The sequence below is a fragment of the Rattus norvegicus genome, chromosome 10 (assembly GCF_036323735.1).
Source record: "Rattus norvegicus strain BN/NHsdMcwi chromosome 10, GRCr8, whole genome shotgun sequence".
In the NCBI taxonomy this organism is placed as follows: Eukaryota; Metazoa; Chordata; class Mammalia; order Rodentia; family Muridae; genus Rattus; species Rattus norvegicus.
The window spans coordinates 79,672,651-79,690,179 of NC_086028.1; the positions used below are offsets into that span (position 1 = coordinate 79,672,651).

Sequence of the window (17,529 nt, forward strand, 5' to 3'; positions counted from 1 at the left end):
GATCCCAGGCATCATGTTAACTCAGGCCTGGTAACACAGGTCTGTACATCCAGCACAGTTTGGGCAGGAGTTCAAGGTCATCCTCAGCTACATGAAGATTTTGAAGCCAGTCTGGGTTATATGAGACACTGTCAAAAAGAAAGAAAAGGGGGTTGGGGATTTAGCTCAGTGGTAGAGCGCTTGCCTAGCTAGCGCAAGGCCCTGGGTTCGGTCCCCAGCTCCCAAAAAAAAAAAAAAAAAAAAAAGAAAGAAAAGAAAAAAAAGAAAGAAAGAAAAGGAGGAAGAGGAGGAAGAGGAGGAAAGAAAGAAGAAAGGAAAGGAAAGAAAAAAGAAAGAAAGAAAGAAAGAAAGAAAGAAAGAAAGAAAGAAAGAAAGAAAGGAAGAGAAAGAAAGGAAGGAAGGATGAGTTTTGGGGTTAGTCATGGGAGAGCATGCTAGCATCTCTAGAAAGGCCTGGTGATACACGGTGAGACTCTGTCTCAAAAACAAGAAACAAACAAAACCCCCACAAGCTTTGGAGGTAGCCTTTTATATAAACTTTTATAGAAACTAGCCCCATGTAACTCTTCCCCCTTGGACCACTTCTGCAGGCTTTCCTTTGCGTCTTCAGTGGTCTGCCAAAAACTCCATCACAGGCTGGCCCCGCTCTCCCGTGGACCTGAGCCTGTTCAGAGAGTGTGGCTGCTCTGCCCACACGGAGCTTACATTGGCATAAAAAGGCCAAGTGTTGGGGTTGGGGATTTAGCTCAGTGGTAGAGCGCTTGCCTAGGAAGTGCAAGGCCCTGGGTTCGGTCCCCAGCTCCGAAAAAAAGAACCAAAAAAAAAAAAAAAAAAAAAAAAAAAAAAGGCCAAGTGTCTGGTCCAGGTCTCAGGCCAAACTTACAGGAAGGGACGGGTGTTCAAGCCTTGCTGGTAGCACTAAAGCTCTTGTTGGAAAGTTCTGTAAGGATACAAGGAGCAGAGTGTCTGGTCACAGCAGTGGTAACTCATACCTTTAAGCCCAGCGCTTGGAAGGCAAAGGCAGGTGGATCTCTGAGTTCGAGGCCGGCCAGGATGACACAAGGAAACCCTGTCTCAAAAAAATCAAAAATGCCAAAGCTTGAGGAAGTCTCTAGATCACATTACTCCCAGTGTTCTCATGTAAGCTGCAAAGGGGGCAGGGGTGTTAGACTGCATGCCAAACCCATCCCTAGTAGCTGTGCCCCGTCAGTCAGACACATTTATTCTCTAGAGGAGTATTGGAAAAGTTCCTCGTCAGGGCTGTTTCGATGAGCGTATGCGATATATAAATATCAGTCACATTCTCCTCCTCCACACATAATAAGTTAAACCCATATGGGAGGTCAAGCCTTCCTTGGACATGCTCTGTCATGAGAAACCAGGGAGGAAAGGCTTATGACCAGAGAGGAAGCTAAGGCCAGAAGGAGTCATTCATCTCTATTCCTGATCTATGGTGATGGTTATGCATGTGGCTAAATGTGTAGGCTTCAGAGTCATGGGGGCCCACCTAGGCTTGGTCTCTGCTGCCTCAGGGACCTGGGCAGACCATCCCACCTCCCTGAGCATCCTTCGTCATTTCTGAAATGAGGAGACTATTAGGTGGAGGTGACTAACACACACCTCACAGGGTGACAACCACTTAATGATAGAATGCACGTGGAGCACTGGTCTCGCTCAGTCATGGATACAAACCTGTCACCGAGGCATTTAATTGGTCAAAGGGATCCACCTCAGCGGACGTCCAGCTTTGAGTCCGTCCTTGATTCTAACAGGGCTGTGAGGCCGTTGCTACATTTACTCTATTGCTTCTTGTGTCCTGAGATCAAGAGAGAAGGGGTATGGTCCTTGAAAGGAGTTGGTGAGAACCCAGCTCCCTGATCTGAGGCGCTGGAGCTCGGAATGAAGGGTAGAGAAAAGGGTAGGGCTCTCCCTAAAGGCCCAGAGCTTCCGGCTTTACTCATGTGGTGTCTTCCTTCTCTGCTTATTGGGCTATCAGCTGCCCGACTCAGTGTTCATGGCGAGATAAGGGTGAAGTTTTCTCTATTTCTTTTCTTTCTCCCTACCCTTCCCCCTTCCCCTTCTTTTCTCCAGCCGCCCTCCTCCTGGACCCTTCCCTGCCAACAACTGAGTTGACATTTACTCTCCCTTTGTTCTCCAAGGTAGCTGTGGGCAGACAGCCATTCTCTGTTTTTCTGTTCTAGCCCTCGGCAGAAGCATGCAAAAGCAATTATTCCCCAACTGGAGCAACCGGCCCCAGGACAGTCAACTTTTGGAGGGCATGTCAGCTAGCGACTATTATTATGCCGTTTACTGATGAGGCTGCAGAGGCAGAGAGGGCCACTTACCCACGGCCACACAGCTGCTATTTGAGCCCAGTCGGTCTGTCCCAGGAACAAATGCTCTCTCATAACCTTGACCTTTTCTCGCTGGTAGCCGCTGTGGGCAGCAAGGAGGCTTGAGGACCCTAAAGCTAAAATGTCTCACCCCTTTATTTTTTCCTACTGATTCATTCAGGACAGGTGCTGTGAGGGGCTTCGTGAGTGTTACACTCTTTCGTTATTTTTTTTTTAAACTAGACTCTAATTTATTTTGTAAGGGACACCTGTATAGAGGTCAGAGGACAACTGTGAGGTGTCTTTTCTCTCTGTCTACCACGTGGACCCTGGGGATCAGGCTTGGTCACGAGCACCTTTGCCCACTGAGTCATTTTGCTGGCCCCTTTCTCCTTTTTTATATTGAGACATAGTCTTGCTAAGCCGTCCCAGCAGGCTTTGAACTTGAGATCCTCCTGCCTGGCTCTCATGAGAAGCTGTGATTACAGGCCAGTATCTTCAAGCCTGGCTTAGTACCTCTTTAAAGACTCGAGCAGTACAATTACCATAGCAGTGACCTTGAATAAAGCAATTCTTAGGCTTTAGTCAGGTTGTCCTCACAAGAAATGACAGGGCAGCATGGGCGTCTCTGAAAATATGGCAAGTTCTGCACTGCTGTCAACCTGCTTGGGAGGTGGCAGCTGTCACAGGCATGGTGACTTGCCCTGGGAGGGCTTAGTCTCTAGTTCCTGCAATCAGCCACCTCTCTCTGCTGTCATTAGCTCACATTTTGGTAGACTCTCTTTTACCTGAGAGCGATGTGTGTGTGTGTGTGTGTGTGTGTGTGTGTGTGTGTGTGTGTGTGTCTGTATGTGTCTGTGTCTGTGTGTCTATGTGTGTCTGTGTGTGTCTGTATGTGTCTGTCTGTGTGTCTGTGTGTGTGTGTATGTGTGTGTCTGTGTGTGTCTGTATGTGTCTGTGTGTGTCTATGTGTGTCTGTGTGTGTCTGTGTGTGTCTGTGTGTGTCTGTCTGTGTGTCTCTGTGTGTGTGTGTCTGTGTGTGTGTGTTTGTGTGTGTGTCTGTGTGTGTGTGTCTGTGTGTGTGTCTGTGTGTGTCTGTGTGTGTGTCTGTGTGTGTGTGTCTCTGTATGTGTGTGTCTGTGTCTGTGTGTCTGTGTCTGTGTGTGTGTGTGTGTCTGTGTGTGTGTGTGTCCACGTGTGCAAGTGCCGGTATGTATAGTGAACCTCTTCAAAAGCCCTGGGATACTGAGCCTCATCTGCCTGCAGGTTTGTAAGCCTTCTGGGAGAAAAGATGTGAGGATCCTGAGGCTGAGGTTAGGGCCTACTCACATTGAGTAGAGAGCCCCTATAGCGTTGCTGGCTGTAAGACCGTGAGACCACATACCAGCAGATGGTTAAAAATAGAAAGCCCTAGAGTCCTTGGCAAGACAAACGCATAGCATTAAGGAACACTAGAGATACCCAGACCCCCTACATGAGTCGTCTGCCAGGGAAAATGATCTGCTTTTAGCTCAGAAGAGGGCTGTGCCGGGTAGACCACAACGGAGGATTTTGTCCGTGTCACACAATACAGTGCCGCTACGATGGCACCTGAGAAGTGCTCAAAGTGACTGAGGAACTACATTTGGAACAGCGTTTCTTCTGAGTTCATTGATGTGTACTCAATACCGAGGGTACTGCAGAAAGTGCCTTCACAATCCTGCAAGGCTCAGTCCCCTCAGAGGCCAGCGAGGACCAGATGGAAATACTGGGCAAGGATAATCAAGAGGGGAACTACCACCGAGGGCCTCGGCATCTAAGCAAAATGACTCAGATACATACACTTCCCTGGAAAGGGCATGGAGTCAGCCCCACCCGGGTCTACTGTTGGTTCTTCCATTCCTTACCCTGTGAGGTAAGGGAAGTCGCCTTAAACGTTTAGTGTCGCAAACCCAGCATACGTAAGGTAGGGGAAATGGTACCTGTGAGGCAACTTTCCTTCTATGAGGCACTGAAGACTTTCTTTATTCATTCTCCACTAAACAACTACTTCACCCTCTGAGCGGCCTGGCCTTGGGTTAGTGAATCCAAGAGGCATTTTATCTTTCCCTTCTGATTAGGGTGGGGTCTGCAAACAGCAAAGTCATAAAATAATGTCAGCCTAAGGAGGGCTGGGCATTAGCTACCCATTTGCTGTGAGGGAAAAGAAAAAAACCTACTAGAGCAACTTGAGGAAGAAAGGGTTCAGCCCACCTCAGGATTTGAAGGAACACAGTTCATCATGGCAGAGATGGCATGATGGTGGCGACAGGAGGGTAAGGTGACGGTTGTACTGCACCTACAGTGAAGAAGCAGAAAGAAACGAATGCTGGCGTCCAGGTGGCTTTCTCCTCCTTATAAATTCTGTGTGGTGTGTGTGTGTGTGTGTGTGTGTGTGTGTGTGTGTGTGTGTGTGATGTCATGTACATGTGAAAGCCAACATGGAACTAAGATGTTAGTCTTCAGAAGGTAAATCTCTTACTGGTTTGGAGTCGTCAAGCAGGCTGGATGCCCCAAAGATGCATCTGCCTCTAGCTCCTCGGTGCTGGGATTGAGAGCTTTATCACCACAGCAGAATTCACACTGGGGGTCGGGAGGGTGGTTCTGGGCGTCAAACTGAGGTCCTCGTACTTGCAAGACAAACACTGCCAACTGAGCATCTCCCCAGGGTTTCTTTTCCCCTTTTTCATATTACTCTGGGATTCCAGGTCATGGGACATTGCCAACCCGTCATTCAGGCTGAGTCTTTCTTTAGATAAACCTCTCTGGGAACATCCCCTGATTTCCAAGACAGGCCCAGAGCTGTGACTCCTAGGTGCTTCTGAGTCTAGTCAAGTGGACGATGCGGACAGACCTTCGAGAGCTGTGAGGGACGAACAGCGTGTGTGGAGGACATAACTCACAGCGTGGCTGGCACACAAGCATCTGCCCCTCTCTCTGGTAGATGCTTCTCTCACTCAGGCCTTGCATCCTGACTGTCACATACAAAGGACACAAGTCAGCCTCCAGCCACCATCCTCGGCTGTCTGTTAGACACAGCTGCATAGGTCCCTTCCCATAAACCAGAAAAAAAAAAAAAAAAGTCAAGATGTTGACAACCTCATCCTGTGAGAGCTCTGAAGGTTCCTTAAGACTCAGAAGGGGAAGATACACCAGTATGTTGGGGTAGCCCAGCACCAGTGATGTGCTGGGAAGAGGTCCATCTCTGGGCTATCTTGGGCTGGTACATGCTGAGACAGAGTCCTGCATCCCTTCGTGGGAGAGAGGTTACAGGTGACCATTACGGTTAGACATTTGGATGTCAGGGTTCTCCGTCCGTGGCTAACTCGAGATGTGAACAGAGAGACTCCAACCTGACCTTCAGGCAAAAATGCTAAGGGGCTTCAGAGCCTAAGATGTGGGAGGGAGAGGGCTGGACAGTATGTCCACCTGCCTGCCCACACTCTTCCTTGGGAGGTAATGACCCTGGAAGCTTATTCTTGCTTCCTCCTGACAGTCTGAGAGAGCACATTCCAGAATGAGGGCACAGCCAAGAATAGGACCCAGGAGCCCTGCCACCACCCGCCTGCATTACTCACAAATTCCCTGGAGAGGAGGAGAAGCCCTAGCTCCTTGGTGGGATGAGAAGAGGAGGAGGAACTACAGGAGAGGGGCTGAGGAGAAAGAAAGGCCCCAGAGGACCCATTCTTGGCACATGGTAGTCAAAAAATGCAGTGCCCCCCTCAGGTCCCTCCTCCCAGATCCTGTGTTCATCCAGCCGTCTACCCTGTGAGCTCCGAGCTGGGCCACAGTATTCCTGGAGCCCCTGGCCATTACTCTGATTTGGGTCAGCACCCGCCTAGGGGCATTCGAGACGTGAAGAGACTGAGGTAGCCAGGGACAGCAAGGCTTCCCCCAAGGAGCTGCCTCCTGAAGGATGAGGAGGCTGATGTCTGGCTCAGGAATCTAGGCCATGACTGCAGTTGTGTGTGATGGAAACTCGTCACGTGTCCATGAGGTAAACATATCTTGGGTGATGCACCAGAGGCTGACCAGCTGGAGCCGGATTCTGTGGAGGTGTCAGGCATCGGGTTGGATGCCTCATTGGCCGTGCGGGCACGTGAGTGAGTTCGTGTGTGTGTGTGTGTGTGTGTGTGTGTGTACAAGTTGTGGGAACAGGCTTTCCTTTTCTACTGTGTAGTCCCTAAGGATGGAGCTTGGGTCGTCAGGTTTGGCAGCCAGTCTTTTTACTCACTGAACCATCTCTTTCCACCTACATTTTTAGAACAGGATTTTTCACTGAGTCTGGAGCTCACATATTCAGTTAGGCTGGCTGGCTGGGTAAGGCCCCCATCTCCTGAATTCACCTCCCCAGCAAGGGGATTACAGGTTGTACCCAGCTTTTTACACGGGTTCTGGGGGTCCATGCTTGAACGGAGGCATATCCCCAGTCCTTTTCTTTCTTTATTTTTCTCTTGTTTAACCTTTGCTTTCGAGATGGAGTTTTCTTTGTGTAGTCTGGCCTTGTACTTGAAATCCTCCTGCCTCTGGCTCCCAAGTGCTAGAACTGTAGCCCTGTGCTTTGGCCATGGCTGAGTGAATTTCTCATTACGCTTGCCTTATTTTTCCTCACGTAGGAAATGTCACTGTGCCTGATGGGGTCTCAGTGCGGACCACAGGAGAAGGCACTTGATAAAGTGTCAGTCCGGTGTTAGCATAATGGAGCAGTTGGAGGTCATGGCTGAAAGAAACAGCCACATGCCTTTGTGTTACTACTGTCTCCTTTCCCTAGTTAGGTTTTGTCGTGGCACTTGGGCAGCTTTCTGGTGCCACTGTCCAGAGGGTGACATCAGACTAGTGAACAGCTGGGTAGACAATGGAGCAAAGTATCCTAGGAGGGTGGGAGCTCAGGAAGAGGGAGGGAGGGAGGAGGGGACATAAAGCCACAGTGCCTTGTTTAGGGGTGGTGGGGACAGTTCTGACCTAGTGTCAGCCAAGCCTGAATAGATTAGAAGACAGTAAAAGGCCTGGATAGCAGGCTAGTGGTAGGGAGAGCCACATAGCCTTGAGGTAGCAAGGGGTGAGATCCTCCACAAACAGGACAGCATGAGACTGACCTGGCTGCAGGTGGCCTCGGTTTCCTCCTGTCCTGGAGCAGAATTGAGGGCATGTCTAACAGACTGAGCCAGGTGACTGCCACTGCTTTGGGAACTCAGGTTAGCCCAGTATGAGAACCTGACCTGCTCGTCAGAAAGAAACCAGCCTCATACAGCAGGTCAGAGATGGCCATAGCTTCTCAAGCACTCGGCCCCTAGTGAGCCCTGAAGCTTCTGAGCCCCAAGTCAGCCCACGGAAGGGGCCTACTTCGATGTTCTTTGTGATAATCAGAAGACTGCTGAGGCCCAGTGTCTAGAACAATGATGTATAGCGTTTGGTCCTGGGGCCCATCTTTGCCCAGGGAACTTCAGAGGGCAAAAGGACTGCTCTAGGCCAGGCTGTAGTTCTTACAAGGGTAATGGGTTGAATCCCAAATCGCTTTAAGTGCTAGGACTACCTACGCATCATCGTGAAACAATCCTGACTGAAATAGGAGGATCACGAGTTTGAGATAGATCTGGGCTGCAGAGTGAGGCTGAGATCAGTGCAAGAGACTCGGTCTAGAACAAAACAACAAATCCAGGGCAGAGGAGATGACTCGGTGGTGAACACTTTCCTCACAAGCACGAGGACCTCAGTGTGAATGTCTAGAACTCACATGAAGCCAGGCGCAAGGCAGCGAGGACCTGTAATCCCAGTGTTCCTATGGTGGGATGGGAGATGGAGAATCTCTGTAAGCTTCCAAGCCGCTGTGTTGGGTAAACAAGTCCCGGGTGGAAAGGGAGGGCAGACACCTAAGGCTGTCCTCCGACAGCCACACATGCAGTGTGGTATGAGTGTCCCTGCATTCACACACACGAGCGTGTGTGTAAGTGTGAGCGAACGGGCATGTGAGTGTGCTGGTAGACACACAAAAATGACAAACCAGTGACATGACATCAGTGTTCTCACTTCTCTTTGTGTAGCTAGGTGTGAAGATGGTCAGAGTCAGCCAGTTAGTGATGGAGGTTGGATTCAGATCTTGGTGAGCCCTGGTCTCATGGGCTTGGTAGTTTCTGCAATGCCCACCTCCCCTGAATCTCCCTCTCTACCAGGGGAGCAGAACAGCAAACTGACCTAAACATGGGGTTTACACTCTTCTTTGTATAAGAAAACTAAAGTGGCAGGTAAGGCTGGAGGCTGGAGAGTGGGCACTTGGTTGGACATTGTGGCCTAGAAGCAGGTTCAGTCAATGTCCACAGGCCATTATGGACAGAGTGAGGTGACAGTTCTCAGCCTCCCTGGATGCCTGAGTAGGTTGGGAAATGACCATCAGTCATGTTGTCTGGCTGGCTAAGTTCCTTGCTTGGTGCCCTTCAGTGATGGCGTGGCCTTCCCACCCCTGCCCTCTCTTCTCTTAGAAATAGAGGCTCCGGGGTTGGGGATTTAGCTCAGTGGTAGAGCACTTGCCTAGCAAGCACAAGGCCCTGGGTTCGATCTCCAGCTCTGAAAAAAAGAAAGAAAGAAAAAAAAAAAGAAATAGAGGCTCCTCGTCCACTCCTCAGGCCTTTGCTATGGGTTAAAGAGGCTACTCTAGGCTAGGCTGGGCCTGGCTTGAATTCCTCCTTTGGGTGTGGTCCTGAGAACCCCATGAAACTACAAGAAAGGGGGTGCCTCTGTTGAGGGTCAGACAGGCTATGGGTTCCACACATTTGACTGGACCTAGGGAACAGCCATTCAGTCTCCCTGGGGCCAAATGCACTACTACTGGCCTTGTGAGGACACTGGAGAGCAGGCCTCTTCCTCATGTCCCTACAACTCACAGCTGAGTATGAGGGGCTCTTGTCCTCCCACCTTCACACTTAGACTCCACAGTATCAGAGGCAGGAGGACCTTGTCTGTGGCCCGGATCCCCACTGTCCCCCACAGAGCAGTTAGACCACACTTCAGGGTCTGAGCCCTTCTTGCCTACGAGTGTGGAAAAGTCACCCTGCCTTCTCGGTAGGGGTTTCTCCTGTTGTTTGTTTGTTTGTTTGTTTATATTTATATATTCTATATGAGTACACTGTAGCTGTCATCAGACACATCAGAAGAGGGCATCAGATCCCATTACAGATGGTTGTGAGCCACCATGTGGTTGCTGGGATTTGAACCCAGGACCTCTGGAAGAGCAGTCAGTGCCTCTTAACCACTGAGCCATCTCTCCAGCCCTTCTGCTTATTTCATATTCTTCAGAGTGTGGTTGAGGAGCTCATATTTCACAGGGGACCTGAAAATCTACCGTGTCCCTCCATGGCTCAAATACAGTGCCATTGGCCAGACTTCCCTCCTAAGAGGTCACCAGAATCAACGACGTGATCACAGTCCCTTCCTCGCCTTCCCAAAATGACCACACATGTGGAGCAGTTGACACTATGAATTTTTATTTAGTCTTGTCCTCTGTATATTTGAGGAAGACATTAGGACGTCCCACAGTGCTTCCATTGGGGGAATGCGGGCAGAGTGAAGGGCTGGGGAGGAAACAGGGCAGATGCAGTGATGACAGAGGGGCTCCAAATCCTCTTTCCAGTGCCTGTGTGGCTGGGACCAGAACAAACAAGTGATCTCAGAGCTGCCATCTCCAAGAGGCCCCTCCCAGGCCCCACCCAGATAGAGCTTTCCTCCCGACCCCTGCAGGTGCCCAAATGCACCACCAGATGGCAGCATCGAGCAATATTCATGCTCCCTGGGCCCACCTCCGCTCTGATGCTGTCCCCTGTCCCTCCTGCCTTTGTCTTCTTTATTTCTCTTGCTACCAAAACAGATCTTTGGGCTTCTCCAAGGAAGTCTATGGCATATGAAAGCACCTGACCCATCAGATGGAAATGCCTAACCGCTGTCAATCACCCACTGGCTCCTGGGGGGAGCGTGGGGGACTGCCTTCCAGCTCGCCCAGTAGAGAGGTATCAGCTCTCTATGGTCCCAGCACCTGGCACCCAGGAAGGGTCCACTGGGCTGAAATGAACAGAAGTAAACCAAGAAACCGATGCAGCTCAGGAAAAAAAACATGGATTCCCCTGGTGTGGTGACACAAACCGACCCCAACAAAAGTAGCGGTCCCCGCAGCCTTCATTAGGATAAGTTATAGCCTAGGGTGAATGCTCTGGCTTCCCACTGCTCACAACCCTTTATGTGGGTGGTCTCTGACTACAGCGATGTGGTGGGGGCAGGAGGCAGTGGGGCAGTTGTCTTAAGTGATCCTTGGCCTCTCTTTTCTCCCCCCACATTACCTCCTATACAAGCTAAACCATTTAACAATGCAGATGGTATCTCCTCCTGACCCCAGGCTGACACTGGGCAGAGGGGCACGGGTCAGCAAAGGGGAATGAGACTGCCTGAGGGAACCACTCATGGAAAACAACTTACATGTGTCCTTTCTTCCCTTTTGCCAACCCCCTTCCCAGCTAAAAAAAAAAAAAAAAGAAACGGACCTTTTTAGCCAGACATGGTAGTGCACATCTTTAATCCCAGCACTCAGAAGGCAGAGGCGGGTGGATCTCTTAGTTCTTGGCCAACCTGGTCTACAGAGTAAATTCCGGGACAGCCAGAGCTACACAGAAAAACCTTGTCTGGGGGTAGGGCTAGGGTGGAGGGAAGAAACAGACATTTTATTGAATCCAAACACCTGTGAGGCTCCTGGGTTTCTTTTAGCTGACTGCTCTCTTCTAAGCCCAGGGGGTACAACCACTATTCCCATTTTGTATACAATAATCTAAGGCACAGAGAGGTTAAGCAAATTGTCCAAGGTCAAGGGGCTGGTAGTATGGAGAGATGGGCCACAGACCTCTAAAGGGGGGCATGTGCTCCCTACCATTTTCAAAGGGAGAACATGGAGAGGGAGAGAGAGCATATGGGTGGCGCTAAAACTTCAGTGGCTTTAAGACATTGGTGGCTTTCTTCCCACGTGTTAGCTGACGTTTCTTCCCTAGTCAAGGCTGTCTAACCTGACTTGTCTGGATGGCTAGCTGAGAGCAGAGCGGGTGGGCGGAGGAGGGACAGGGTAGCAAGGCTAGCTTCATTGCAAGCCCAGGAAGTCCTTGAGGACATCGCAGGTTTTCTTGTACATGACCTCACGGAGCTTCCTGACCCGCCGAGTGCTTGATGCACCCACAAAGCTATCAGGTTTCAGCATGGCCATACCCCCCTCCACTTCCCCCATGATGATGAGCGGTGTCTCTCCCACTGTCACATTGGGGCAAGGACAGGTCCAGTCCACATGAAGCAGAGTGACTTCCAGCGGTTCCCGGCCCAGAAACTTGAGACCCATCTTCTCATCTTTTAGGACCTCATCCACGGTCACCAGGGCACGGCCTGAGTCAGGCTCTTCGGTCAGCTCAGAGACCCTGCCCAGGATGACAAAGTCACTCCGACAGAAGCTGGTAACGAGTTTTTGTCGTGGCTTGCAGGCTCGGCAATTCTGGTTGCCCCTTGGGAAGGGACAAGACTCCTCGCAGGCCTCACGGCTTTCAAAGTTGTTTCCATTGCCTTCACAGCCGCCATAGACGAAGGACTGGCATAGACCCGTCTGGCTGTTGTAGGCCCAGCGTGGCACGTAGGCTTTGCAGGGTCCCTGCAGGGCGGGCAGGCTGCATGTGGCCAACGGCCCACTCATACAAGCCAGCATGCAGGCCTCATAGGTCTCGAAGTGGTTGAGATTGCGGTGGCAGTGGCCAAAGGTGAACGTGAGGCAGTTGTTAGCCTGGGCATCGAAGTGCCAGCGTGTCTGTTCCTCTCCACAGTCCTCACTGTCTGGGGGCTTCAGGCACTCTGTTGCCGGGAAGGCTGTGCCGTTAAGACTGCTCTCTGAGGTGGCCCTGGCCTGACCTCCCCTGACCACTGACAATGGGAAGTCAGCCCTCAGGACCCCAGCGACATTCCGAGCTGTACAGGTGTATATACCTGCATCCTGGGGCTGCGCATTGTAGATGACCAGCTGGGCGATGTTGGTGACCACCACATTACCACGCACGTGGTTGGGTCTCATGACCACATTCTCTCGATCCTCCAGCTGTTTCTCCCAAGTGAGCTCTGGCCTAGGCCTGCCTACTACGTCACAGAGGAAACTCACAGTCTCACCCACAGTGACTGACTGATGGACGGGGTGGTTGAGCAGGGCCGGGGCGGCCATGTCCAGCCCGAGAGTCTCTGGAGAGGCGGTGGTAGGGTGTACAGTGGTCTCGGGCGGAGGAGGGCTGGTGTTGGGCCAGGTGAAGTGATAGCGGCAGGTGACCACAGACAGTGTGACGCCCTTGGAGCAGGCCTCGGCGTCCATGTAACAACGGTTGTAGTAGGTAAGGCCGTCAGAGGCACAGGTGAAGCTGGGCTCCTTCTCACAGCGGTCTTTACACTTACACACAGGCTGGCCGTCCCAGATGTCACACTCGGAGCCCTGCTGCAGACACATGAAATGGTCACACGTGGCCTCCTTGGGCATGCCCACAGGGCCCTTCTTCCCTTTCACATCCATGTAGCGGGCTGCTACGCAGCTCTTGGTCCCACACACATTGGGGCAGCACTTCTCATAGGTCTCACATTCCTGAAAGAACCAGAGAAAAAGAGAGAGAGAGTTCTGAACATGGAGGAAGCAAGAATGGACAGGTTCTGACATCTCTGCCAGAGGCTGGACCGTGGGGACTTAGACCTGCGTGCGATGACACTAAGTACTTAAGGTAGATAAGAGCTCACATAGACCCAGCATCCACTGTCTGTCAGGCTCCTGAACATCCTTCTGCTTGCCACTTTGTACACAGCAATCTAAGGCACAGAGAGGTAAAGCAAGTTGTCCAAGGTCACAGGGCTACAGAGAGAGATGGGCCACAGACCTCTAATGGGGGACATGTGCTCACTACCATTTTCAAAGTGAGAACATGTCAGAGAGTTGATGCTCAGGCCACAGAGAGGAGAAGTGGCAGAAAGGGGCTTCCTGGAATGGAACATGGTACAGTTACCATGAAGCACCGGCTTACATTGTGAGGTTGACTTTTCCTTTCCTCCACTAGGGTAAGGATGCGCTGGCTAACTTGAAGAGGTCGCATCTTGGACCCATGTTCAAGGCTAGCCACACCTACCTCCCCCCATCTGGGAGACACCGACATACACAAAGGTGTCAGAGACCCTTGCGACCAGAAAATAAAAAGTGCTCCTGTGTGGTGTCGGTGAAGCCTTGCCAGTCTGTAATCCCCCTCTGACTTCTGTGGAGTCATGTAAGGCTTTACTCTAATTCTTCAGAATTAGCACATGCCAACTGGAGCCCACACAAATGCGGACTGCATGTGGTGCTTTGCACAATGTCACACCGTGTGGCTGGGCAGCTGGCTGGGCTGCTAATCCTCCACCAGGTAGTGGCTGTGTGAATTAGTCCCCACCACACTGGCCTCTTGTCCTTCCCACTTTGATTCTAGCTTTTTTGACATTCCACATGAGCTAAGAGGGGGAAAACAGCCCCCACCCGGTTGTGTGGAGCCGGCTGCTCCACTTGTTTACTCTTCTCCCTGCTTCAGCTCAGAATAAGGACTTTGTTTTGAAGCCCTTGTTTGGCATAGGCTTCTGGGCCACAACAGGGGAAGCTTGGGGACAGGGATGGGTCACATCCAGAGCTGAGGTTCAAGGGAGAGAGAACATTAGAATGAGGGGTAGACAGGGACACTGTGATCTGTGAACAGGAAAGCCTGCTCTTTGATTTGACGGCTATTCTGTTCCAGTGTGCCTAGGCAATTCCTTCAGGGTCCAGAGGTCCAGGAATGGCGGGATACTCAGGAACCAGAGTCCTTGGGGATCAGGTGAAGGAAGGCTGGAGAGAATACTTAGAGTACTTTCACTTAAGGAGATACAATGTATCTAGGCTACCTGGATGCTTAGCTCTACTCTGGTGCCTTCTCCAGACAACATGCAAAGCCAGCCAAAGTCCTACTGTCCCTAAGTCCCACCTGATTTCAGGCTAGCTAGTATCAGGGCAAAAGATTCTCCAAGGGTAGCCATCTGATGGCATGAGCTCTTTGATGGGAGGACTGCCACTTTCCCTGTTCCTTTATCCCCACACTACCACTGTGGACCACTGCAGCATCCTACCACTGTGGACCACTGCAGCATCCGTCTTGAGAGGCTTGAGAATGGTCCCCAGAGAATGTGAGGCAACAGCCACTCTTTTTCCATGCGAAGCCCCATGCTTTCTCAATGTGACCAGCTACTTCTAGAAGCTCCCAGGTCTCCCATGTTCGTTAGTGGTGCCTACCCCAAACCCAAAGCCCTTGGAGACTCTGGGCTACCCTCAGAGATGACCAGCAAGGTAGTGGCCACACTTAGTTCAGGCACCAGTACTCTGATAAATGAACTGCCAAGGGACAAGAGAGGACAAGGGTGGCCCTTAGAAGAACCCACCTGACAGCCAGAGAACAACTATCTGGAGGTGGCGTTTGACTACAGCAGCATCCACAAGGGAGGAGCATGTGGGAACACTGAAGAGGCAGAGGGGTGGGAACTCAGTTCATTTCCCTCACAGGACACTTAGAGTGTTTGTACATACTGGCTCCTGCTCAATCTGCCCAGTAGCCTCATTACTGTATGGCTGAGTTCAAACCTGAGGAAAAGCCTAGAAGCCTGGTGAAACTAACTGCAACAATGTATCCAACAGACATGTTTCCAAGCCAACCTGTCTCTCCCTGGCTCTGGCATCACTCTGTGAGCATCCATTTTCGACCTCTGAGTGAGCAGCAGAACAGCCACCATTGCTGCTATATTATCCCGAGAGACGTGCCTTCCACAGTGCTGGCCCATTGCATCCCTCAACAAACACAAAGAGGAGTGCTCAGAGATGGATTTGGACACTACACCCTCTTCTTCTAGGTCTCAGCCAGGCTCAAGCCCTGTTTGTCTCAAGGTGGGCAGGGTCTGTGTCCCTTTATGTTCCTGGAAGCACTCCTGAGGCGTCCCTGCACCACAGCTCCCACACTGTCACCGTCACCGACCCACTCAGGTGGTCCATCTCAGGCTTCAGGAATCCCACTCACCTGGTCTGTTTCACACTCTCGCTTGCAGGTGCTCTGGGCATCCACCCAGAGGTTGGGGTTCATGTCGTTGGGGCAGATGCCTGCATGGGAGTATCGGATGTGTGGCAGCGCTAGGCCTCGAAGGGGAGCCCCGAGGAGCAGCAGCAAAAGCAGCCCCCAGTGGAACCAGAACCGATGATGCCCTGGGGCCCACATGGTGCTGTCTGCAGTAGCCAGAGGGTTCCCCTGTGATGACACCAAGGGCTGAGGGCCACCAGGCCCTTCTTCTCCAGGGCTGGCAACACCTGCCCTCCTCACCCCAGCAAGTCTCCTCGCTGAGGCTGCTTGCTGGCTTTCGGCTGCTGTGACTGGCTCCGCCAAGTGCAGCCTGCTGGGCTGTGAGGCTTCAGATAAAAGAAAGGTCTTTGGAAGGAAACTCTGTTCCCCCCCACCCCTGGTGCGCAGGGAGAGGAACACAGCAGGGGCTCGAGCCTGGATTTATATCCTGGGCGCACCACCCGAGTGGGAGCGAGCTAACCCGATGCCTGTCAGAGGCCGGCTGCTGGCGCCTCTGTCCCGTGGCTGATCACAGACGTATTGCAGAAAGGGGGGAAAAGCTGGAAACAGTTTAGGCAGCGGTCTCTGGCACGGTGGGACACCTGCTTGTTTTTGACTCCAGGAGGCCTTTAACCCCTTCCAGGGACAGAAATGGCATGTGCTTTGGGGGGGGGGAGCTGGCCCCAGGACACGCACGCTCACTGTGAGGCAGGTTTGTTTCCCTTTCCCCACCTCCTTGGGGCCAGGCCCCCTCCTCCCCTTCAGCCACCTCTAAAGAACACACAATCGCTTGTTACGAGGAAGGACCTGAGCCGCTGTGTTAGCGTCGTCCAGAGCGATAGTACATTTGAGAGCAAATGACGTGGAAAAACAAGTTCACGGCCATTCAAGGGCGGGCCCAGGCAGCCGGCGCTGTGCTGTGTAAGCTGACTCCCACCCCGGGCACCAGGTCCCCTTGTGGGGGGATGCACACGGGTAGCGCCACATCCCTGTGTTACGGGTTACCGGCAGTCCATGTCTTAAGTTCCAACTTTGGTGAATTCCCCCAAAATCATTCCAGAGAGACATACCAGATACCAGATATGGTCTGGCTCCCCCGGGCTGCTGGGACGGATCACATTCCTCGCTCCTGTCTCTACACACTTGTGGAGTCCAAGAAATCGGTGCAGCTACAGTGTCCCAGGACTCCACTACACCAGCACCGAGCTGCTCTCGCCGGTGGCCACAGTGGCCCCCCTGCTTGGTGGACCCTTGGGTGCTGGGCACCCTATGGACTTGTGGTTCGCTTCCGATGGAAGAACAGAAGCCATTTGCCTAGGGTCCTCAGAACCACCAATCATATCAGTTAATCCTTCCGTGCTCCTGACTCTCTAATACATCACTCCATTTAATCCTCCCAGCAAGCTGTACATCCAGTTTGGACTTAAGCAAAGGATGAACGCACAGTGAAGCTAAGCAACTTAGCCCGTGTCACACAGCTCCCTTCAAACAGGAGGCAAGGGCAGCGGCTTGCTGGGGGTGGGCGGGGCCTTTCGAAGCCACCCCTCCCCCATCCGTCTGCCAAGATTGCTATCAAGGTACAGCCCAAAGTCTGGTGTTTTTACAGAATGGTTAGGAAGTTTTTGAAAGTCAGGGGTCGTATTGGTGGAAGACCTCGGGAGAGAGCTGTAAGTAGCCAGGAGGGGCTATTTCTATCCCAGTAGATTGAGGGTGTCTGATTTCGTCATTAGATGCTTAGGGTGATGAGGAAAGGAACCCTTGAAAGACAGAGGTGCCTTTTTAAGGATAAGCCAACAAGGTTTGGAGAGTAGACTGAGCAGTGGTAAAGGGCACGGAAGTGGCTGGAAGATGGGGTCTGAGGCCCCCCAGTTGCTCTCTTGATAACCATGGCTCCCCACCTAAGAGGACTGTAAAAATCACCCGCAAGATCATCTCCTTTAGATTCTTCCCTTCCTGGCATGGTGAGGCACTGGCCTTTCTCTTTCTGAGCCAGTTCCTTCCGTTGTGTGCTTCTAGAATCTGACTTCTCTATCACTGTCAAA

At 51.8% G+C, this 17,529-nt stretch overlaps 1 protein-coding gene across 1 annotated transcript; it reads right to left on the minus strand.

The window, feature by feature from the left end:
• Positions 1-9,808: 9,808 nt before the first annotated feature.
• Positions 9,809-15,903, minus strand: Wfikkn2 (WAP, follistatin/kazal, immunoglobulin, kunitz and netrin domain containing 2). Its single transcript, NM_001398592.1, has 2 exons — positions 15,452-15,903; positions 9,809-12,981 (listed from the first exon to the last, which is right to left on the minus strand). Exons 1-2 carry the CDS (start codon positions 15,644-15,646, stop codon positions 11,461-11,463), a joined length of 1,716 nt encoding a protein of 571 aa, NP_001385521.1. The 5' UTR covers positions 15,647-15,903; the 3' UTR covers positions 9,809-11,460.
• Between the last annotated feature and the right edge of the window lie 1,626 nt (positions 15,904-17,529).